This window comes from Anomaloglossus baeobatrachus, chromosome 3, assembly GCF_048569485.1.
Source record: "Anomaloglossus baeobatrachus isolate aAnoBae1 chromosome 3, aAnoBae1.hap1, whole genome shotgun sequence".
Lineage (NCBI taxonomy): Eukaryota > Metazoa > Chordata > Amphibia > Anura > Aromobatidae > Anomaloglossus > Anomaloglossus baeobatrachus.
In genome coordinates this window covers 222,574,681-222,599,849 of record NC_134355.1, presented here as the reverse complement: position 1 = coordinate 222,599,849, position 25,169 = coordinate 222,574,681, and the positions used below count along the sequence as shown (strand labels likewise).

Below are 25,169 nucleotides of genomic sequence, written 5' to 3'. Positions count from 1 at the left end.
GGTTTTTCAGAGCGCATCCATATGATGACAGGTGCATGTGCTTATTGTGATTCTCGAACTCAAAAAGTTCACTCTGTTGAGTACTGAGTGATTAGTGCACATCCATGTCTCTGACCATTATTTATTTGTAAGGGAAAGAAATATTTCTGAATTCATTGATTCTGTGGAGAGTGTGCATTACGTTTAAGAATTAGAAGCTCAAAGTGTTAGAGGAATTCCTGGAAAGCAAAGGTACGTGAAGGGCGCTTGTGCAAAGACACAGAGCAAGTTCCCAATGAGAGCAAGGGGTGAAATAAGTTCAGACTGTGGGAACTAAAGGAGTGCGCATGCGGGAAAACACAGTGAAAGTGACACAGAGTAGCGGAGCCTGAGAAAAAGACAGGCTTCGCTTCAGTTTACAAGGACAAAGTATACACTGCTGCAAATTAAAACACATACAAATGTTTTAATTGCCCAAACAAAGGAGATAAATAATCCACTAAATTGTTCAAGACATGCCAGATGTGTATATTATATGTGATCCCCGAACTCAAGAAGTTTGAGCACTGGGTTATATGACAGGGGTTAGTGAACATCCGTTCCTCTAAAGGCTGACCGATTAAAGAGTGAGTTAGTTTTAGGGGATTACTATATGTGTCACAGTGAGGAGCTGATAAGGAAGAGTGCAATTTGCTCGTGTTATCTACTTGAAGGGAGAAAAGCCGTGTATTCAAAGAGACCAGTTGTAAAACACTGAATTAACTATCCATGGAAATAGAACAAAGCAAGTTCAAGTCATAGGGACCAGAAGAAAGTGCATGTGTGGATGCACAAAAACCAAAGCAAAACGGTACAGCAGAATTTTTTTTTTTTTTTTTTTTTTTTGGAAAAATCGGTACAGAAAAATAATGAATTGAAAATATATGAAACAGAGATTACTTGTCTGGGTTATCAGAGTCGTGGAAAAAGAAATGTCTCACATAGTAATTACAAATTTGTAAAAAGGATTATGCCTGTAATGCATAGAAACGCGCTAGGATAAACCTTTAAAAATTATGAATAAAAATTATGAATAAAAATTATATGGACCATTAAAAATATATATGGTCCAAAAATATTGATATTATTATTATTATCAATATTAATACTGACCATAAAAACATTAAAAACAATAAAAAATAAAAAATAATAAAAATAATAATAAAAAATGGTCATGCAGGGGTTCATTACATTCAAGGCTGGGTCTTATTAGTTAAATACTATTACGGGGATGAACAATTAAAATGTTTAAAAATAAATACATATATGATAAAGGATATATATATATATATATAAAACCCATATACTGATGGACATGAAAAATATATAATTTCAATATGAATATCGATAATAAATGATAAATAATAAATAATAAATAATATACATTTATAGATGAATATACAATCAATGAAACCTAGTACAAACATTTTTTAATAAAAAAGGTCCGCTATTTCATTCAGACCAAATGGGTTTAAGGTATTGAGTTTATGTATCCAGAAAGTCTCTTTGCGACTAAGTGCCTCTGGTCTATTATGCACCAAAGGACCAACCTGCTCAATGGGAGTAATCTTGAAGTCCAAACTTTTATTATGTTGGATCGTACAATGTTTGGACAAACCATGTAAGAGATAGCCAGATCTTATATTGTGACGGTGTGAATTTAGCCTATTATGTAGGGCTTGACTTGTTCTGCCAACATACAATTTACCGCAAGAACATTCTATTAAATATACAATATAGTTTGATTGACATGACAGTCTATCCTTTATTTTAAATGATTCAATGCCATTGGAGGAGTAGAAGGAGGTCCTGCCATGGCAAATGCTTTTGCAGCATAGGCATTTACTAGAACCACATCTGTATGAGCCCGCTAGAGTATGGGATTCGGACTGTGCTGCTTTTGATTTTAATCTGCTTGGTGCTAATATATTTTTTAACGTAGGGGCACGCCTGAAGGTAATTCCCGGAGTGGAGGGTATTACGGATTTGAGAAAGGGGTCACTCTGCAAAATCCCCCAATGTTTCAGTAAAATATTCCTTATTGCTAAATTGTCACTGCTATATGTGGTGATTAGGTTTAAACTCCAATCCTGTTCCTTTTGTGTTACCATGTTTTTTTGTGCCCCACGAGTTCTGAGCGGGAGGTGGGTGCCTCTTTTTGGCTTTATGAGATCTGCCTGTCTCAGACAAGAGGATTCATTAAAAGCTTTCTGGATCAAGGATTTAGGATATTCCTTCTCCAAAAAACGTTGTCTTAAAACTTCCACTTGGTTCCTATAGTCAGTATCTTGTGTGCAATTTTTTCTGATTCTCTTATATTGATTTTTTGGAATGTTGTTTAGCCATTTCTTATAGTGTTCGCTATTGTAGTGTACATAACCATTGGTGTCCACTTCTTTAAAGTAATTTTTTGTGCAGATTTTGTTCCCCTCAGCAAAAATCAGTAAGTCCAAAAAATGAATTTCCTCAGTATGAACCGTGGACGTGAATTCTAGACCCCACTCATTGTTATTCAAATGATTGAGAAAAACATTCACATCAGAGAGGTTACTATCCCATATAAGGAAAAGGTCATCGACAAATCTTTTGTAGAGTATGATCCCTTCCTTAAAAGGGCCATTTTCTATATGAATCATTTCAAGGACCCCCATAAATAGATTGGCGTAGGAACATGCAGCCTTTGATCCCATTGCTGTCCCAAGGCATTGGTGGTACAAAATATCAGAAAATAAAAAATAGTTGTTATGGAGTATGAAACTCATGCTTCTGAGGATAAAAGATTTTTGAGGCCAGGGAATCTCATTGTCACTTTCAAGAAATAAACTTATTGAAAAGATCAGTGACCTCCCTTGGAAAGATTCCTATGTATTTGTTACCATCGACGTAGCATCATTATATTCCAACATCCAACATCATTTAGGTCTTTTCAGCATCAGTTTATTTCTTGAAAGTGACAATGAGATTCCCTGGCCTCAAAAATCTTTTATCCTCAGAAGCATGAGTTTCATACTCCATAACAACTATTTTTTATTTTCTGATATTTTGTACCACCAATGCCTTGGGACAGCAATGGGATCAAAGGCTGCATGTTCCTACGCCAATCTATTTATGGGGGTCTTTGAAATGATTCATATAGAAAATGGCCCTTTTAAGGAAGGGATCATACTCTACAAAAGATTTGTCGATGACCTTTTCCTTATATGGGATAGTAACCTCTCTGATGTGAATGTTTTTCTCAATCATTTGAATAACAATGAGTGGGGTCTAGAATTCACGTCCACGGTTCATACTGAGGAAATTCATTTTTTGGACTTACTGATTTTTGCTGAGGGGAACAAAATCTGCACAAAAAATTACTTTAAAGAAGTGGACACCAATGGTTATGTACACTACAATAGCGAACACTATAAGAAATGGCTAAACAACATTCCAAAAAATCAATATAAGAGAATCAGAAAAAATTGCACACAAGATACTGACTATAGGAACCAAGTGGAAGTTTTAAGACAACGTTTTTTGGAGAAGGAATATCCTAAATCCTTGATCCAGAAAGCTTTTAATGAATCCTCTTGTCTGAGACAGGCAGATCTCATAAAGCCAAAAAGAGGCACCCACCTCCCGCTCAGAACTCGTGGGGCACAAAAAAACATGGTAACACAAAAGGAACAGGATTGGAGTTTAAACCTAATCACCACATATAGCAGTGACAATTTAGCAATAAGGAATATTTTACTGAAACATTGGGGGATTTTGCAGAGTGACCCCTTTCTCAAATCCGTAATACCCTCCACTCCGGGAATTACCTTCAGGCGTGCCCCTACGTTAAAAAATATATTAGCACCAAGCAGATTAAAATCAAAAGCAGCACAGTCCGAATCCCATACTCTAGCGGGCTCATACAGATGTGGTTCTAGTAAATGCCTATGCTGCAAAAGCATTTGCCATGGCAGGACCTCCTTCTACTCCTCCAATGGCATTGAATCATTTAAAATAAAGGATAGACTGTCATGTCAATCAAACTATATTGTATATTTAATAGAATGTTCTTGCGGTAAATTGTATGTTGGCAGAACAAGTCAAGCCCTACATAATAGGCTAAATTCACACCGTCACAATATAAGATCTGGCTATCTCTTACATGGTTTGTCCAAACATTGTACGATCCAACATAATAAAAGTTTGGACTTCAAGATTACTCCCATTGAGCAGGTTGGTCCTTTGGTGCATAATAGACCAGAGGCACTTAGTCGCAAAGAGACTTTCTGGATACATAAACTCAATACCTTAAACCCATTTGGTCTGAATGAAATAGCGGACCTTTTTTATTAAAAAATGTTTGTACTAGGTTTCATTGATTGTATATTCATCTATAAATGTATATTATTTATTATTTATTATTTATCATTTATTATCGATATTCATATTGAAATTATATATTTTTCATGTCCATCAGTATATGGGTTTTATATATATATATATATATCCTTTATCATATATGTATTTATTTTTAAACATTTTAATTGTTCATCCCCGTAATAGTATTTAACTAATAAGACCCAGCCTTGAATGTAATGAACCCCTGCATGACCATTTTTTATTATTATTTTTATTATTTTTTATTTTTTATTGTTTTTAATGTTTTTATGGTCAGTATTAATATTGATAATAATAATAATATCAATATTTTTGGACCATATATATTTTTAATGGTCCATATAATTTTTATTCATAATTTTTATTCATAATTTTTAAAGGTTTATCCTAGCGCGTTTCTATGCATTACAGGCATAATCCTTTTTACAAATTTGTAATTACTATGTGAGACATTTCTTTTTCCACGACTCTGATAACCCAGACAAGTAATCTCTGTTTCATATATTTTCAATTCATTATTTTTCTGTACCGATTTTTCCAAAAAAAAAAAAAAAAAAAAAAAAATTCTGCTGTACCGTTTTGCTTTGGTTTTTGTGCATCCACACATGCACTTTCTTCTGGTCCCTATGACTTGAACTTGCTTTGTTCTATTTCCATGGATAGTTAATTCAGTGTTTTACAACTGGTCTCTTTGAATACACGGCTTTTCTCCCTTCAAGTAGATAACACGAGCAAATTGCACTCTTCCTTATCAGCTCCTCACTGTGACACATATAGTAATCCCCTAAAACTAACTCACTCTTTAATCGGTCAGCCTTTAGAGGAACGGATGTTCACTAACCCCTGTCATATAACCCAGTGCTCAAACTTCTTGAGTTCGGGGATCACATATAATATACACATCTGGCATGTCTTGAACAATTTAGTGGATTATTTATCTCCTTTGTTTGGGCAATTAAAACATTTGTATGTGTTTTAATTTGCAGCAGTGTATACTTTGTCCTTGTAAACTGAAGCGAAGCCTGTCTTTTTCTCAGGCTCCGCTACTCTGTGTCACTTTCACTGTGTTTTCCCGCATGCGCACTCCTTTAGTTCCCACAGTCTGAACTTATTTCACCCCTTGCTCTCATTGGGAACTTGCTCTGTGTCTTTGCACAAGCGCCCTTCACGTACCTTTGCTTTCCAGGAATTCCTCTAACACTTTGAGCTTCTAATTCTTAAACGTAATGCACACTCTCCACAGAATCAATGAATTCAGAAATATTTCTTTCCCTTACAAATAAATAATGGTCAGAGACATGGATGTGCACTAATCACTCAGTACTCAACAGAGTGAACTTTTTGAGTTCGAGAATCACAATAAGCACATGCACCTGTCATCATATGGATGCGCTCTGAAAAACCAAACAGCACACATTTTCATGTATATTTTTGGGTCAATGTTCTCCCATTTTTAAAAATCCATGTTACATTTACATTTATATTTTATTTATTATATATTTATTTCCTTCAATGCTCCGTTATATGCTTTGTACTCAGTAACAAATACTCCTCCTCTGTATTTTTCACGTGTCTATGAGTCACTCCGTTACCATGAGAGCATTGACGTCATAGCTGGTAGCATGGCGTATTGAACTCCTCTATAAGTAACTGGCCTGTGTACTATGCATGTATTCTCTTTTTCCCTGAAGAAGGAGACGGCTTATGTCTCTGAAACGCGTTGGATGCTGTAATAAAGAAAGAGTTTTTCAATATAAACTACATCCTGGCAACAGTGGTTTCTTAGCGCGGCTAAAACCCGATTCTCACATATATATATATATATATATATGTCTTTTTTTCTTCAGGATTTTTGGGGAGATCGCAAAATTCATGGTTCCATTTACCACAGCAATTTATCCATGTTCAGATCATCACATTACCACAATTGTTTTACTGTTGGTATGTTCCTTTTCTGAAATGCTGTTACTCATATGCCAAATGCAATGGAACATATACTTTACAAAAAGTTTAAGGGTTTTTTTTTCTTGTCAGTCCACAGTATTCTCCCAAATGTTTTGGGGATCATCAAGATGTTTTCTGTAAAAGTGAGATTAGCCTTTATATTCTTTTTGCTCAGCAGTGTTTTTTGACTTGGAACTCTGCCATGCAGACCTTTTTTGCCCAGTCATGAGCAGTGACTATAAGTGAGGCCTGCAGTTGTTGGGGGTCATTTGAGAACACTATGATGAATTGTCGCTGCGCTCTTGGGGTAATTTTGGTCGGCCAGCTACTTCTGGGAAAGTTTACCACTGTTCCATGTTTTCATCATTTGTGGATAATGGCTCCCACTGTGGTTTGCTTGAATCCCAAATATTTAGACATGGCTTTATAACCTTTTCCACACTGATAGATCTTAATTTCTTTAAACTGCAGCAAGATGTCTAGCTTTTGAGGATCTTTTGATCTACTTCACTTTGTCAGGCAGTGCCTATTTAAGTGATTTCTTGACTGAGAACAGATGTAGCCATAATCCAGCTTGGGTGTGGCTAAGGAAATTGATCTCAGCTTCCCAAAGGTGTGAAAAATCACAGTTAATTTATATTTTAAAGGAAATCTATCACCACATTTGATTCATCTAATCTAGAAGTATGGGCATCCAGGTTATAGAATGCTGAAAAACGTCCTACCTGTATGTCTCATATCAGATGCCTTGTTGTGGATAAATCATCTTTTTATGTTAATGAGCTGTGTGACGACATAGACACCGAATGCCTAGCATGGGTTAAAGTTTCTTAAAATTCAGCCAGATGTATTGTTCTTCTGTGTGTTAACTCATGTTTGCTAAACTATTGTTTGGGACCAGACCCTCTGAGCATTCATTGTAATGTAGTTGTGTATTGCTAATCTAATGTAAATTACCTTAGTAGCCATTGTCTAGTCTGTGACTTGCATACTTCATGTAAAAATCCTCAGTCTTTCTATCCACATCATTTAAATGAACATTATCCATGCAGCTTGAAATTCATCCAATAAAAGAAGCAACCTTGTACAACCAATCCGATAAGGGCACAGTTTAACCTAAGGGAAGGTTATGGCTATTAAAGGGATTTCTTTAAGTCACCAGTGGTTGATGGATGTGCATGATCCAGTCTAAGCTCTTAGGAGCTGGCTAGAGGATCATACCCAGGGTACCTTGTGGACTCGGTCTAGGGACTTTGGCTCCGACTAGAGGATCACTTGGCTACATGGCTTCAACCTAGGGACTCCGGTTCCAATTGGAGACCATATCCACAGTCTAGGGATTTCGACTCCGGCTGCCAGGATTATATCATCATACCAGAGACTATTTAAGGAGGAAACCCAGGTTGGGACAATCCAGTCACCTGGCTACAGACTTTGCAGTCCTCAGCCAGCTTCCTAAATCTGGCATTATTCCAGTCTCGGTGGGTGCCCGCCAAAAGCGGGGTGCTGCTGGATTGAAGTAAGTAGTCCTGGAAGCTCTGAAGCATGGACATTCAAATCCCTGGTGAGCCAGCGGAAGGATGAGACTCTGTTGCCTGTTACATTTGTGTGTTTTGCTGGTTATGTGCCGTTAATATTTTGGGGATCCAATAAAGTCTTAATATTGTGATTCCCTCACCCTGTGTTGTCTGAGTAATGTTCCGCCCACGGTTAAGGAGGTCGTGCGTTCAGTTGGGATGAGCCCTGAGCCAGACTGTCTTTCTAAAGGCGGCTGGTTCAGCGGATGAGAGCACCCACTGAGCCCCGTATCTCCACAAGCTGTTCCAGGCTATGGGGCGGATGCTGCCTGGAAGATAACTCCGCCTCTAGAGATTATTATCACAAAATAGGGAGCTATCAGTGTGAGACAAATAACTGACAGAGAAGGAGAAATTAAATTAGACTTCTTGTAAAACACATTTTTTGCAGCTCCCTGAGCTCTGCTTAATTGCAACCCTTTTGCAACACTGTCTGCTGTGAGATGGAGGTTGAAGCCCTGAGAGAAACCTGCGGAAGTGTCAGTTACAATCACACAAGGCTCTGCAGTGAGAGCAGAGAGCAACCATCACACTGGTTCACCCTTTTTATTTATAATAATCTCTGGCGGCAGAGTTATCTTCCAAGTAGAATCCGACCCATTACATGGAACAGCTCATTTACATTAAGTGATAAAAGATTATTTATCCACAGCAAGGCATCTGATATCAGACTGACAGGTACTTTTTACACTGAAAAAAGTTTTTTTAAGCCTACCGTATTAAGCCATATATCAAGTCCAGGTTCAGTGCATGGAATCCAGGATAGGCTGTCCCAGTAGGGTGATTGTAGATAAATAGAAAAAAAATCGAAAACCGTGGTCTGCTTCAGAAAAGTTTTTTAAAACTCCATTTAATTAAAGATCATTAAAATCTTATGCATTTCAGACCCTAAGAATAGTGGGTCCTTAATCATAAACATTTTTTTGAAGTAGAGCAAGGTGCTGGATTTTGTTATACTTATCTACAATTACTTTTTCACAGCATTCTATAACCTGTATGCTTACATTAATAGTTTAGAAAGGTCAAATGTAGTGACAGAATCCCTTTAAGGGGGGAGGGAGGGCAATCACTTTTTCACAGAGGTATTGGATTTCTTCTTCCCTTCATAATACCTTTATTTATAAACTGCATTTTGTATTTACTTGTGTTATCCTTATATATTTAAATTTGTTTGGTGATCTAAAACATTTAAGTATATACTGTATTTTTCGGACTATAAGGCACACTTTTTTCCCCTCAAATGTTGGGGGAAAGTGGCGGGTGCGTCTTATAGTCTGAATGTAGGGCTGCGGGGAATGAGGGTGCTGCGGTGCAGCGGGTCATCGGCGGCACGAGCAGGCTGTAGCAGCGCCTGCCATGACCACGTGGACCCGCTCATTTAATATGCACGCCCATCAAGACGCTTATCATCTCTCAGCACTGAAGCCGGCGCTGACAGCTGGGCGGGATGATGGGCGAGGGATAAACAGCCGGCCCGCGTTATCACCCCTGGCAATTAAAGCCTGGAGTGATCATGTGTAGCTGTATTCACTGCCCCCTGTGCATCATCATCAGCGCGGGGTGCAGTGAATCAGCATACTCACCGGCCACGAACCCTGCAGCACCGCGATGTCCTCCTGTGTGTGCCGGCGGCGGCTGTGTGGAGACTAGCAGTGCGCACAGCTATGACATCATCGCTGTGCGCACGTGTCCACACGCAGCCGCTGCCGGCACAGACAGGAGGACATCGCGGTGCTGCAGGGATCGTGGCCGGCTCCACTCAGGTCAGCAGCGCTGCTGCTGACACAGATGGGAGGAGGAGTGATGCTGCAAGGAGTGAGGTAAGGTGAGTAAGAACGTTTATTTTTTTTTATGTGCCACAAGATGCGGGCCATATACCAGGATGGGGGTATATAGCAGGATGGGGGTATATTATGAGCAGGATGGGGTATATGAGCAGGATGGGGGCATATAAGCAGGATGGGGTTATATAGCAGGATGGATGGGGTATAGCAGGAGGAGAGCTTATAGCAGGATGGGGTAAATACCAGGATGGGGGTATATTATGAACAGGATGGGGGTATATGAGCAGTATGGGGATATATGAGCAGGAAGGGGGTGTATAGCAGGATGGGGGTATATAGCAGGATGGGGGTATATAGCAAAATGGGGTATATACCAGGATGGGGGTATATTATGAGCAGGATGGGGGTATATGAGAAGAATGGGGGTATATGAGCAGGATGGGGGTATATGAGCAGCATGGGGGTATATAGCAGGATGGATGGGGGTATAGCAGGATGAGGGCATTTAGCAGGATGGGGTATATACCAGGATGGGGGTATATCATGAGCAGGATGGGGTATATGAGCAGGATAGGGGGTATATGAGCAGGATGGGGGTATATGAGCAGGATGGGAGTATATGAGCAGGATGGGAGTATATGAAAAGAATGGGGTATATTCCAGGATGGGGTATATACCAGGAAGGGGGTATATTAGGAGCAGGATAGGGGTATATGAGCAGAATGGGGGTATATGAGCAGGTTGGGGGTATATAGCAGGATGGATGGGGGTATAGCAGGATAAGGGCATTTAGCAGGATGGGGTATATACCAGGATGGGGGTATATCATGAGCAGGATGGGGTATATCATGAGCAGGATGGGGGTATATGAGCAGGATGGGGGTATATGAGCAAGATGGGGGTATATGAGAAAGATGGGGGTATATGAGCAGGATGGGAGTATATGAGCAGGATGGGAGTATATGAGCAGGATGGAGGTGTATAGCAGGATGGGGTATATTCCAGGATGGGGTATATTCCAGGATGGAGTATATACCAGGATGGGGGTATATTAGGAGCAGAATAGGGGTATATGAGCAGGATGGCAGTATATGAGCAGGATGGGGGTATATGAGCAGTATGGGGATATATGAGCAGGAAGGGGGTGTATAGCAGGATGGGGGTATATAGCAGGATGGGGGTATATAGCAAAATGGGGTATATACCAGGATGGGGGTATATTATGAGCAGGATGGGGGTATATGAGAAGAATGGGGGTATATGAGCAGGATGGGGGTATATGAGCAGCATGGGGGTATATAGCAGGATGGATGGGGGTATAGCAGGATGAGGGCATTTAGCAGGATGGGGTATATACCAGGATGGGGGTATATCATGAGCAGGATGGGGTATATGAGCAGGATAGGGGGTATATGAGCAGGATGGGGGTATATGAGCAGGATGGGAGTATATGAGCAGGATGGGAGTATATGAAAAGAATGGGGTATATTCCAGGATGGGGTATATACCAGGAAGGGGGTATATTAGGAGCAGGATAGGGGTATATGAGCAGAATGGGGGTATATGAGCAGGTTGGGGGTATATAGCAGGATGGATGGGGGTATAGCAGGATAAGGGCATTTAGCAGGATGGGGTATATACCAGGATGGGGGTATATCATGAGCAGGATGGGGTATATCATGAGCAGGATGGGGGTATATGAGCAGGATGGGGGTATATGAGCAAGATGGGGGTATATGAGAAAGATGGGGGTATATGAGCAGGATGGGAGTATATGAGCAGGATGGGAGTATATGAGCAGGATGGAGGTGTATAGCAGGATGGGGTATATTCCAGGATGGGGTATATTCCAGGATGGAGTATATACCAGGATGGGGGTATATTAGGAGCAGAATAGGGGTATATGAGCAGGATGGCAGTATATGAGCAGGATGGGGGTATATGAGCAGGATGGGGGTATATGAGCAGGATGGGGGTATATGACCAAGATGGGGGTATATGAGCAGGGTGGGGGTATATAGTAGGATGGAGGTATAAAGCAGGAAGGAGGTATATAGCAGGATGGGGCCATATGCCAGTATATAGCAGGATGTGGCCATATGCCAGGATGACGGTATATAGCAGGATGTGGGCTATACCAGGATGAGGGACATATAATGTATATACAAGGCAGGAGGATCATTACTAGGATGGGGTACCCTAGTAGAGAATTTACGGACTTTACCCCATAACAGTGTCAGCAGCAGATCCTCGCCCCATAACAGTGTGTCATGACCACATTTTTTGCTTAAAATTTTATTTTCCTTCTCTAAAACCAGGGTGCGTCTTATGGTCCAGTGCGTCTTATAGTCCGAAAAATACGGTATGTACAGTAGTATATACAAAATATAACAAAAATGAATACATCCCACATTTTTTAAAATATTTTATTATACATTTTCATGGGACAACCCTGAAGACATGACAAATTAATACAATGTTAAGTAGTCAGTGTACACCTTGTGTAACAGTGCAAATTTGATGTGCCTTCTAAATATTTCAGTACACACACACACATTAATGTCTAAACTGCTGGCAACAAAAGTGAGGAAATCCCTTAGTGAAAATGGCCAAATTGTTCCTAATTAGACATCTTACCTCCCCAGTCTAATGGGAATCATTAGTTTTACAAGTATCAGGTGTGAACAGTGAGAGGGTGTGTTAAACTTTATGTACACACTCATACTGGTAATGAGACCTAATGGCAAAGAATTATCTTATGATCTGAAAAAAAGAACTGTTGTTCTATATAAAGATGGCCTAGGCTATAAGAAGATTCCCAACATCCTGAAACTGAACTGCAGCATGGTGGCGAAGACCACACAGAGTTTTAACAAGACAGGTTCCACTCAGACCAGAAATCTCAGACCAGATCCCTTGCTAAATATACTGAGGGTAAAGATGCTGGATTGGCAAGAATATCTCCAGACCTAAATCCTATAGAGCATCTGTAGGGCATCCTCAAACATAAGGTGGAGGAGCGCAAGGTCTCTAACATCCACCAGCTCTGTGATGTCATCATGGAGGAGTGGAAGAGGATTCCAGTGGTTCTGATGAAGCTCTAGTGAACTCCATGCCCAAGAGAGTTAATACAGTGCTTGAAATTAATAGTGGCCACACAATATATTGACACTTTAGGCACAATTTGACCATTTTACTCACTTTTGTTCCCAGTAGCTTAGACATTAATGGCATTGTGTTCAGTTATTTAGAGGGCACACCATATTCACACTGTTATACAAGCTATACACTTACTACTGAGTTGCAGTCCGCAGCTCCTGCTGTTCCTGTGCTGGATACTAATTTTTTTTTTAACCAAAACATAATTTTAAAAAAACAGCTGGTTAAGCTAGCTATCGCTTTATCTACTGAGCTATTCCATTCTTTGTTTCTATATATTCTATTTGTTCTTTGTTTCTATCTAGTCTATTTATTCTATATGTTATTTTTATCTATCTATTCTTTCTATCTATTTTTCTATCAATTATCATATTATATCATCTTTTTTTCTCCCTTAAAAAACGCATAAAAAATGCATTCACAAAAACATGTCAAAACGCATGTGTTCGTTCATGCGTTTTTTGGGCCACAAACTGCATTTCTGGGACCACATGATAAAAAGATGCACTCAAGATGCAGTGTGCTGACCTAGCCTTAGTTTTCAGTACAATATAGTAGCAAAAAAAGTAGCAACTTTTTATTAGAACATAACACATTTGCGTTAATGATCTGAACATGTTTAGTGTGCATATACGTACAACTCCTTTCTCTCTACCAATAGGAAGCATTGTCATCATTTATTCATAAATTTTACTCAGATCCCTTTTCAGTTGTGCCCTAGACAAGGAGAGGTCACATTTTTCTTTCTGGTCTTATAAGGCTGTGTGCCCATGATGAGTTTTTGGTTGGTTTTTAATGTTGCGTATTTTCAATGTCATAAACGAAGTCTCACAGTTCCAGCAAAGTGAATGAGATTGATAGAAATCTGATGCCCAATATGCTTTTTTTACGCAGCATAAAATGTACTGCAGTGCATGTTTCAAATCCGCAATGTCAATTTTTCTAGTGGGTACAATTAGTATTATGTGACGATTTTCTTTATAGAATTGCATTGGTTACAGAAATTCAACAGGTAAGAAAAAGTATTTGGTGTTTAGTGCATTTACCCAACAAAAACATGCCAAAAAAAAGCATGAAATTACCATTTGGCTGTATAAATAATTTTTTTTCAACACCAAATATTAATATGTATTAAAGACAAAGCAGATTTATTTTAAGTAAAACAGCATAAAAAAAACGCAATAAAAACGCAATAAAAAACATGCAAGTAACCTAATTTTCATAATAAGTGCAGAAACGCTACAGAAAATCTGCAATGTCAATAACTCTCCAAAAGCTCATTGTGGGAAAGTATTCGCACATCGATCGCCTAAAGGGTACTTTACACACTGCGATATCGGTAACGATATCGCTAGCGAGCGTACCCGCCCCCGTCGGTTGTGCGTCACGGGCAAATCGCTGCCCGTGGCGCACAACATCGCTAACACCCATCCCACGGACTTACCTTCCCTGCGACGTCGCTCTGGCCGGCGATCCGCCTCCTTTCTAAGGGGGCGGTTCGTGCAGCGTCACAGCGACGTCACACAGCAGCCGTCCAATAGCAGAGGAGGGGCGGAGATGAGTGGCCGGAACATGCCGCCCATCTCCTTCCTTCCTCATTGCCGGTGGATGCAGGTAAGGAGATGTTCGTCGCTCCTGCGGTGTCACACATAGCGATGTGTGATGCCGCAGGAACGAGGAACAACATCGCTACTTACCAGACAATTTTTGGTAAATGAACGACCTCTCATATACCAACGATTTTTGTCTCTTTTGCAATCGTTTAAGGTCGCTCCTGCCTGTCACACGCTGCGATGTCGCTAACGACGCCGGATGTGTGTCACAAACACCGTGACCCCGACGATATATCGTTAGCGATGTTGCAGCGTGTAAATGGCCCTTTAGGGCAGCAGCAGCGTGCAAACTATTCAAAATAATCATGGGTACTGAATGCATGTGGTGGTTTCTACCCTTTCTAATAAAGCTGTTGAATAGTGACAAAACATTGCAATATATACCTTACTAGCTGTAGTGTACCTGGCGTTGCCCAGGATAGTGACTCTCTCAGTCTCTCTCCCACTCTCCCTATTTTCCAGTTTCTGTCGCTCTCTCCCTCTTTTCCAGTTCCTGTCACTCTCTCCCTCTTTTCCCGATTCTCTATGTCCGTCTCTCTCCCACGCTCCCTCTTTTCAAGTCACTCTCTGTCCATCTCCCTGTCCCTGTCCGCCAGCCTCTGTCCCTGTCCGTCAGCCCCTGTCCCTGTCCGTCAGCCCCTGTCCCTGTCCGTCAGCCCCTGTCCCTGTCCGTCAGCCCCTGTCCCTGTCCGTCAGCCCCTGTCCCTGTCCGTCAGCCCCTGTCCCTGTCCGTCAGCCCCTGTCCCTGTCCGTCAGCCCCTGTCCCTGTCCGTCAGCCCCTGTCCCTGTCCGTCAGCCCCTGTCCCTATCCGTCAGCCCCTGTCCCTGTCCGTCAGCCCCTGTCCCTGTCCGTCAGCCCCTGTCCCTGTCCGCCAGCCCCTGTCCCTGTTCGCCAGCCCCTGTCCCTGTCCGCCAGCCGCTGTCCGCCAACCCGTCTCTGTCCGCCAGCCCCTGTCCACCACTGTCTGTGTCTCTGTCACTACCGATGATATATTACCTCACATATAATTATATGTTATCTTACAGTATGTTGCTTGTTATACTAAGAATGTCATTCGTTGCCTATAACAACAAATCAAAGCTCCTATTAATGGCCTGTAGTGCCCAGCTCCATTCTTTTTAATGTAAGCAGGTTTTTTGGCGAATAACTGTAAAGTGATGGGGTTACATTTTCCCCTCAAAACATAGTCTATGACGTTCCGAGTCACATGTGGTGTCTGTGGAACATTTTGTGATTTGCGAAGGTGCGAATTCCTTTAGCGGACACACACACACGCTCAGCTTTATATATTGATTTTTATTATCTAGTACTATGTTCAAGTGTGCTCAACTTAAATAAATAAAATGGTTCATCTTGCTGCGTCAAAGCTAATAGTGCTGGCTAATTATTTAAAATTTCATTATTGAAGTTTACTCACTTTTGTGCACTGTAGTAGTGTGGAAAAACGAGCTGTGGTAACTAATCTTTTTGTCTTTCACTCTCTTCTTATATATGAAATTATGAAATATACAAAAATCAATGAAAAGCAAAGAACCTGCCTAGCTATGTATTATGCTGTAGGAAATGTTGGTAAATCACCAACAAGCATGGGTTTTGCACAAAATTAATTACTATTGTGAGCCATTTTGAGCAATTTCGCGCAAAAAAGAAGGATTTTTGTGTACTCACCATAAAATTTCTGTCTCTGAGTCTTCATTGAGGGACACAGGACCATGGTGTATGCTGCTGTGACTAGGAGGCTGACACTAAGTGAACATAAAAAAGTTAGCTCCTCCCTGGCAGTATACACCCCGAGCCGGAGGCGGATCTATGCCAGTTTAGTGTACAAGCAGTAGTAGGAGAGACCTGAACAACCATAACTAAACAAAGTAATACTAAGAGAAAAACGTGTGGTGAAACACAATGCCTTAAGGACACGTATATATATATAATAGCTGGATGGACAAAGAAAACGTTGACCCAAAAAGAAACCGGGAACATCCGGCAAATGAAGACCTCACAATCCAAACAGGGTGGGTGCTGTGTCCCCCAATGAAGACTCAGAGAAAGAGATTTTACGGTGAGTACACAAAAATCCTTCTTTCTCTATCGCTTTCATTGGGGGACACAGGACCATGGGATGTCCAAAAGCAGTCCCTGGGTGGGTACATCAGCAGTCCTACAGATCCAAACAAACACAAAAATTCTGTAGGAAAGCTCCCAATTGTTCACTACCTTTTCAGAGGTGTGCGACGGCCGTCTGCCACACCTTTCTCTCAATACAGGCATCTTCTGATGCCTGGGTGTGGACCTTGTAAAACCTGGCGAAGGTATGGAGAGTGGACCACGTGGCAGCTTTGCAGACTTGCTCGGCTGAAGCCTGGTGTCTGATTGCCCAAGACGCCCCAACTGCACGGGTGGAATGGGCTCTTACCCCCCTCGGAGAGGACTTGTCCCTGATTCGGTAGGACTCTGAAATGGCTGACCTGATCCATCTGGCAATGGTAGCCTTGGACGCCGGCATGCCCTTCTTGGAACCAGAAGGCAGGACGAACAAGTTGTCTGATTTGCGGAAAGGCGCAGTTCTTGAGACGCAAGTCCTGAGCGCTCGCACAAAGTCCAGAGTGTGCAGTGACCTCTCCAAGGAGCGAGTGGGTGCCGGACAAAAGGATGGAAGCACGATCTCTTCATTCAGGTGAAAAGGAGACACCACCTTCGGCAGGAACGCAGGAGACGGGCGCAGGACAACCTTGTCCTGGTGAAAAACAAGAAAAGGTGAACGGCACGATAGAGCTGCCAGTTCAGACGTTCTCCTGATTGAAGTGACCGCCACCAAGAAGACCACTTTCCAGGATAAGAGTGAGAATGAGGATTCTTTGAGTGGTTCAAATGGAGCCAGTTGGAGGGATCCTAAAACCAAATTAAGATCCCATGGTTCTAGCGGAGCCCAATAGGGCGGATTCAGATGGGCGACTCCTTGGATGAACGTCTTGACCTGTGGACGTGATGCTAGATTTCTCTGGAAAAGAACAGACAGAGCCGAAACTTGCCCCTTGATAGTTGCCAGCGAGAGACCCGCTTGTAACCCTGCCTGAAGGAACGCCAGTAGCGTCGGGAGTGACCGAACTAACGGGGAGCGATTGCCGTTGACCTCACACAACTGAAAAAAAGCCTTCCAGGTGCGGTAGTAGATCTTTGACAATGAAGGCTTTCGAGCCCTGATCATAGTATGTATCACTCCTGGGGCAAAGCCTGACTGAGCTAATAGCCAGGATTCAAGAGCCATGCCATCCAATTGAGAACTCCTGAATTTTGATGGAAGAGCGGACCCTGAGACAGCAGGTCTGGCCGATCTGGAAGCCGCCATGGGGTGTCTGCGACGAGCTGTGCGAGTTCTGCGAACCACGCTCGCCTGGGCCATTCTGGGGCAATGAGAATCACTGGAATGCCCTCTGCCTTGATTTTCTTGAGGACTCTTGGGATCAGTGGAAGCGGTGGGAAGATGAACGGAAGTCTGAACTGATTCCACGGGAGGATGAGGGCGTCGACTCCTAGCGCCTGCTGGTCGTGGTAACGGGAGATGAAATGTGGGACTTGATTGTTGAACCGCGAGGCCATCAGGTCCACATCCGGAGTCCCCCATCTGTGGCAGATCTGTTCGAAAACTTCTCTGTTGAGAGACCATTCTCCCGACGCCAGACCCTGTCTGCTGAGATAGTCGGCCGCCCAATTTTCCATATGTACCGTGGAGATCCTGGAGTGGTGAGACTCTGTCCACTGTATAATCTTCTTCACCTCTCTCCTCGCCAGGACGCTCCTCGTGCTGCCCTGGTGATTGATGTATGCCACCGCCGTGGCGTTGTCCGACTGTATCCTGATTGGAGACCCCTGTATAAGGGGCTGAAAGGCTTGCAGGGCTCGTAAGACCGCTCTGATCTCAAAAACGTTGATCGGGAGCCGGCTTTCCCGGGAGGACCACTGACCATGAGCCGTGTGTTGATGGAACACCGCTCCCCAGGACAGAAGGCTGGCATCTGTGGTGACTGTCTGCCAGTGTACCGGTAAGAATGACGTTCCTTTGGAGAGATTTTGTCTGTTGGTCCACCAGAGCAGTGAGCGGCGGACTTCTGGGGACAAATGTATCTTGCGATCCAAGGTGAATAGAGACTTGTCCCATTTGTGCAGCAGAAATAGCTGAAGGGGGCGAAGGTGGAAGCGGGCAAACGGAACCGCCTCTATTGCCGCCACCATCCGACCGAGGGCCCTCATACCAAATCGTATGGACACCGCTCTGGAGTGGAGGAGGGTCTGGATGTCTTTCCGGAGGGAGACAATCTTTTCCTGTGGGAGGGACACGCGTCCTTGGATGGTATCAAACTCCATGCCTAGGAAAGTAATCTGGCGGGCCGGGGTCAAAGAGGACTTCTTCCGATTGATGAGCCAACCGAGCCGGGACAGAGTATCGATGGTAACCTGGACACTTAGAAGACAGTCGTTGAAAGAGGACCCTTTGATCAGCAAGTCGTCCAGGTACGGAATCACCAGAACTCCTCTGGAGTGTAGGATCGACAATGGCAGCAGCCATGACTTTCGTGAACACTCGGGGCGCAGACGCAAGGCCGAAAGGTAAAGCAGTAAACTGATAATGATCGTCTGCCACGGCAAAGCGCAGGAATTTCTGGTGCTGATGTGCAATCGGGATGTGCAGATATGCGTCCTGTATGTCCAGAGAGGCGAGGAATTCGCCGACCTCCATGGAGGCAATCACCGATCGGAGGGACTCCATGCGAAATTTTCGGGGTCTGACGTACCTGTTGAGGATCTTGAGGTTGAGAACAGGGCGCACAGTGCCATCCTTTTTGGGGACAACAAAGAAGTTTGAGTAGACTCCCCTGAACCGTTCCGAATTTGGAACCGGAATCACGACCCCTGAGCGGTGCAGAGATTCGATGGCGTGAAGAAAGGGGCGAGCCCGCGCGTCTGACTCGGGAGGATGGAAAAGGAAAAAACGACTTGGAGGAATTGACGAGAACTCTATCTTGTAACCAGAGACTAGGATTTCTCGGACCCAAGCGTCCGTGATCAAAGGCAGCCAGACGTGTTGGAAAAGAGAAAGGCGCCCCCACACCTTGTCTGCGCTGGCGCGCGAAGACCACGAGTCATTTGGAAGAGTATCGCTGTGATCTAGATTCTGGTTTGGCTGGCTAGCGTGGTCTAGAACGCCAGGAGGGATTTGTTTTGAAGGACGGGTTCTTCCTGTTTCTCTGTGGGGATCTGTTCCTCCTAGGCTGTGTCGTGGAACTGAAGCTGCGAAAAGTACGAAAACCTGAGGTCGGCTGGCGGCGCGGGATACGCCTTGGTCTCAGCTGGGGTAAGGAGGTGCTCTTTCCTCCCGTAGCCTCGGCGATAATCTGATCGAGCCTGTCCCCAAACAGCTGGCCTCCTGCAAATGGGAGGGCGGTAAGGGATTTTTTTGAAGCCGCGTCTGCATTCCAGGCTCTGAGCCAGTTCGCCCGGCGGATTGCCACCGTGTTGCTGGCCGCTTGTGCTGCGCAATTGGCTGTAGACAGAGATGCGTTAATGATATACTCACCCGCTAGAGCAATCTGTGCCGCCATGTTGACGAGCTCGGGATCGCTAGACTGTGAGCGAAGGCCTCTGCGGAGGGTGTCTGCCCAGGTCACCATGGCCTTAGCTACTCAGACGGCGGCGAAAGCCGGCGACAGGGCCGCGCCTGCTGCCTCAAAAGCCGAACGGGCGAATCTCTCGATGTTCCGATCCGTGGCGTCTCGGAGCGATGTCCCATGCGGCAGAGATAGCACTGTATGCGAGGCCAGGCGGGAGACCGGCGGGTCCACCACCGGTGAGCCTGCCCATTCTTTCCTGAGATCCTCGGGGAAGGGATAGTGTAAATCAATCGACTTACCATTGTTGAACGTCTTGTCCGGTTGCTGTCTGTGCTTGCGTAGGATCTCAGCGAATTCCGGATGATCGCAGAAATACCTGTGGACACGTTTAACTCGTTTGAAAGATACCTGTGAGCTCTGGGTGGTGGCAGAGTCCAGCTGGAGCTTCAGCGTTGTATTCACCGCGTCGACCAGGCTGTCCACCATACGCCTGACATCAGATGCCTGATCCGAGTCCAGCAGTGAGGCTGCATCCGACTCTTCTCCTGACAAATCCGACAGTCCCGGAGACGAGTGGCACTCGGGCCTTGGAGGCGAGACAGACCTCTGGGACGAATTGGAAGAGGAGACCGTGTGGGTCAGCTTCCGCGCTCCAGTAGCTGGGTCTGGGTCAGACCGACTGTCGTCCAGCGACAGCTGGACCTGCGGGGCATGGCTGAGCGTAGGGAGCGACTGCAGCGCCTGCGCAATGGTCAGAGACGCCCCTGACAGAGAGTCCACCGACTGGGAGAGAGAAGTCAGCCACTCCGGGGGAGGGAGCGCATTGGAGCCCGGGGCGTCCTGTACTGCTGCAGTAGCGACGTGGACGGGGGGCCTGGCGGCGTCCGGGGCAATCTGCGTGGGCTGCGGGTTTAGGGACGCAAGCTGAGCAGAGGGGGGTAGCCTGGCCTTGGGAGAATTTTTCGTTGCAGGACGAGCACGCAAAATGCATTATAAAGGGGGCCTGTTTGGATCGGGAAAACTTAGAGTTAGGCATGGCTGCTCAAGGGGGCTCCTAGTAGAGACACTAGGGAGGAGACAGTAGAAAAGGATGAAAAGAAAAAAAAAGTAAAAAGTTGCTGGACCTAATCAGGAGCAGCACTCACCCCGGCCTGTGTTCTTCCCGGGTCAGCAGGGGCCTCAGAGTAGCTGTGAAAGGCGCAGGGAATCGATGCTGCTGCGCACCGGCCTGCCTATGCTAAGTGAGCCGATTGTAGAAAAACGCGGGCTTTTGCCTTTTTTTTTTACTGTGGAGGACGTGCTAAGGGGGTGAGCTGGCTGTCGCTGGGCAGAAAAAGCGGGGGGTGGGACCGGAGAGTCGCGCACGCGCGCAAATGGGGGGCGGAGCGCTCCGGCCCGAGGTAGGCCCCAAGCCGGGGACTAAATTAGTGAGTGGCCGCCGGGAGCGCAGCGCTGCGCACGGAGGAGATCTTACCTGCGTCCCGGCGGTGTCGCTCTGATCCACGGTCCCATCCTCTGCTGCTGCGGCTGCCGGCGAGTCCAGTCTGCCCCTGGGAAACACCAGGGGGAAACGCTGGGGAGCTTGGGGAAGGCTGCAGAGCGCTCCTGCGATGCAGTAAACCGATCCATTGCCTGGGCCCAGGGTAGAAGGAAGAACGCTGGGGGAGGCCTGGTGCTGTGAGCGCTCCTGCGCTGCAGAGCCTGCGATTCCTGATGGGTTGCAGAGATTCCTCGTCGCCTCCACCAGAAGCACCCCCTGGGACGGTACAATAGGGGCCAACGGGGAGTGTGCCCTTAAAAATAAAAATAAAAATGTTCGACCCCAAGCAGCCCCTGGGACGGTACCATGGGGCAGGAGGGGGATAGGGCCTGGCGTCTCGAGCCTCACACACCCCTGGGGACGGTACCCGGAGTAGAGGAGAAGGCGAGAGTTCTCTCTGATGCGGGGACTTTAACCCTGCAGAAGAGACAAAAACCCTAGAAAGATGAGAAGGCGGAGCGGCGCCGTATAGCTACGAAAAACGGAAAAAAGGAATAGCCTAGGCTGAGGTTGGCCCACAGAGATATGGGCCCACTTCAGCCTCCTACGACACTAAGCAAAAAACTGGCATAGATCCGCTTCCGGCTCGGGGTGTACACTGTCAGGGAGGAGCTAACTTTTTTTATGTTCACTTAGTGTCAGCCTCCTAGTCACAGCAGCATACACCATGGTCCTGTGTCCCCCAATGAAAGCGCCAGAGAAAACCAAGTGAATTCCAAAACACACTAAAGATGAATTGGGGCCTTAGAGTTTGGCTGCACAAAATCAGTATACATCTACTTTTGATGAAGGGTTTCCAATTATTGCTTATAGTGAGGATCATAGTATAATTATCTATGTGGCTCACATCAATATCACAGAAGAAATAAAAAATTACCTTGTTTGAATACCACATAGGGATGCCAATGTATTACACAAAGCATAAAGCAAACCATTGTCAAGCAGCATATCTGCAACTTTTGAGCAGGAATTAATCAACTGAAGCAAAAGGCAAAAAGAATTGTGTAACAGGTGAGCGTCATGCAAAGAATTCTCAATCAATCCAAGAACTGGGATGATGCACCACTTCCTGAAGATATTGGCAGATTTGATTTCATCAACATTAAACCTGTTGGGGGAGAAACAAACTATTAGCCATTTAAAATCACACCTCAATCTAGACACAATTTGTCGAGTCTTGAAATAGCACAAACATAGCTGTCATAATAAAATAAACGCAAAAAAATTATCTTCCCGCTGAAGGCAGTTTGGCTTTGCTCACTTAACGCCCAATTTTTAAATCTAACGTGTTCATTTATAGCATGTGGTAGTAACGTTGGAATACTTCTATACAGTAAACTACAGAGATTCTGAGATTGTTTTTGTCACAGATCATACATTAAGCATTATGGGTGGCATCTGGTGAAAACACCTATCCACATCCACCTCTTGGACAGAACAAAGAATATTTACCCCCATGAGAATATAACAGCAGTGTACATGTGCGACCTGTGCTCCTTTCACTCCCTAGGGGTCTGCACTCAGCTTTTTCCGAAAGACCCATAAAAATAATTAATCAGGCCTGAGGCACCATTTTATTACAGAGATAAAAGTTTCACAATGTGCGAACCCAAGAATCACCAACTCTTAACAACCTTGATTGTTTGTAGTATGCATCTATTCTGGTTTTCAGTGCCATCTATATGCTGATAACAGCCAACTGCACACATCGTTTCCTGACATCACCCCTGCATTACTACAAAATTATCAGCGATTGTCTGTCTGGTATCTCCAACAACATGTCCTTCCTCTATCTAAAACTGATGTAAAAAAATTAACTTCTCATATTTCCTTCCCTTTATTAACCATCCTAAACCCAATATTGCCATTCTCGTGTGTGATTCTACCATTACTCCCCAGCAGCAAGCCCACTGTCTTGTCGTTATATTTGACTCAGGTCTCTCCTTCACTCTCTACATCTGATCGATCACTCACTCATGTCATCTGCGCCTCAAAATCATCCCTAGAATTTGACCTTTTCTTACCATTGACTCTGCAAAAACTCTTACTGTCGCTCTTATTCATTCTTTTCTACAGAGTTTAATATAAACTTCTCTCTCATCCACAAAACTGTCTATAGTTCTGGATCACCCTATATCTCCTCCCTTATTCTCTGTATCTCATCCTACCATGCCCTCTGTTCTGCTAATGACCTAAGACGATCATCCTCTATAATTGGAAAGCCCACTCCCGTCTCCAAGACTTCTTGCGAGCTGCACCAATTTGCTTAATTCATAATACCCACAGTTTTAAGCATGTCCTAAAAATGCATTTCTTTAGACTATCCTATCGACTCATTTATCTAACTATGCCTGTGTTGCCCTTAGAATATTTTCTTCAAAATCATTTTTTTTTATCAACTGTTTACACACCCTCCATGCACTTAATAGCACTCTTTACCTGTACTTGTTTAAATACGGACTGGTGATCGGGTTCATGCAGCGTTATTTGAATTCCCTATCTATTATATTGGTGGCCGAACCATACAATTCAAGCACTTTCTACCATTTACGTTTTGTTCTTCCCCTAATTCCACATAGACTGTATGCTTGCAAGCAAGGCCCTCACTCCTTTTGGTTTCTGTTGAATAGTGCCATTCTATAATGTCTGAATATGTACCCTTTGAATTGTAAAGTGCTGTGGAATATGTTGGCGCTATAAAAAATAAAAATGATTATTTCAAGTACAAGAGAGAGCAGCTGAGCATCCAGACCCCTACCATTTCCCTGCAATATACTCCTACTAACCAATGGAAATCATCCAATTTAGTCAAGAGTTAGTTCAGCAATTCCCGAGATTATCTTTTAAACAAGTATAGGTGTTGTGATCTGAACACAAGGTAAGTACTATCACTAAAAAAGATGGCTACTATCTACTTTGAGTGGAGGCTTGCGCTATGAAGCGCATTCCCTGTTCTTTTTTTCCATTTACTGCTTATCGGTAATAATAACATATCAATTTACAAAAAAATGATAATGCCAAAAGTAGTATATAGTTTCTCATAGTATCCAGTATATGTTGTGAGACTCATGTGGGATTAGTGTATGAGGGCAGGTATATCTCACCCCGGTATCGGTCCTATGTGACTTAGCCTGGTCAGGATCACCTGGCTACAAATGGATTAATGGGAGGTGAAGGACGGAGGTAAAAGGAATCTGGGAAGTTGGGGGAGGGTCTCCATCTGGGAACACAGTAAGCCTGTCTGTGTGGGAGACACTTGTGAGTGGGAGCAGTGCCTGATGTTTGTATGGTTTAGCTGGAAGGGAGAAGCCCTCCAGTTGGTAGTTAGGATAACACCGTGTATAGTTAGTGCCGGACAGGCAAGGATTTATTTTGTTGGTGTTTTTTTTTTCTTTTTGTTTATGCTTCACTGCAATAAACCTGACCAAGCGTCAGTTACACCTTGAATTCGGCTGTCTGCCTGAGGTGACTACGTGCCCTTTGAACCCAGCAAAGGCGATCCCGGAGCGTGTTATCACAATGTGAATCTATCTACATTCAGTAAGCTCAACTC

The 25,169-nt window shown here is 44.0% G+C and overlaps 1 protein-coding gene across 6 annotated transcripts in view; it reads right to left on the bottom strand.

Moving 5' to 3' along the window:
* Positions 1–25,169, bottom strand: part of LYST (lysosomal trafficking regulator) — a 1,763,279-nt gene that overhangs the window by 1,007,614 nt on the left and 730,496 nt on the right. For all 6 annotated transcript variants that reach the window (XR_012751618.1, XM_075339737.1, XM_075339736.1 and 3 more), the window contains exon 25: positions 22,494–22,724. Coding sequence is in view for 5 of the 6 variants with exons in the window: in XM_075339737.1 (XP_075195852.1) it covers positions 22,494–22,724 (231 nt within the window). In the remaining variant the exon portion in view is untranslated. The remainder of the gene's footprint in view (positions 1–22,493; positions 22,725–25,169) is intronic.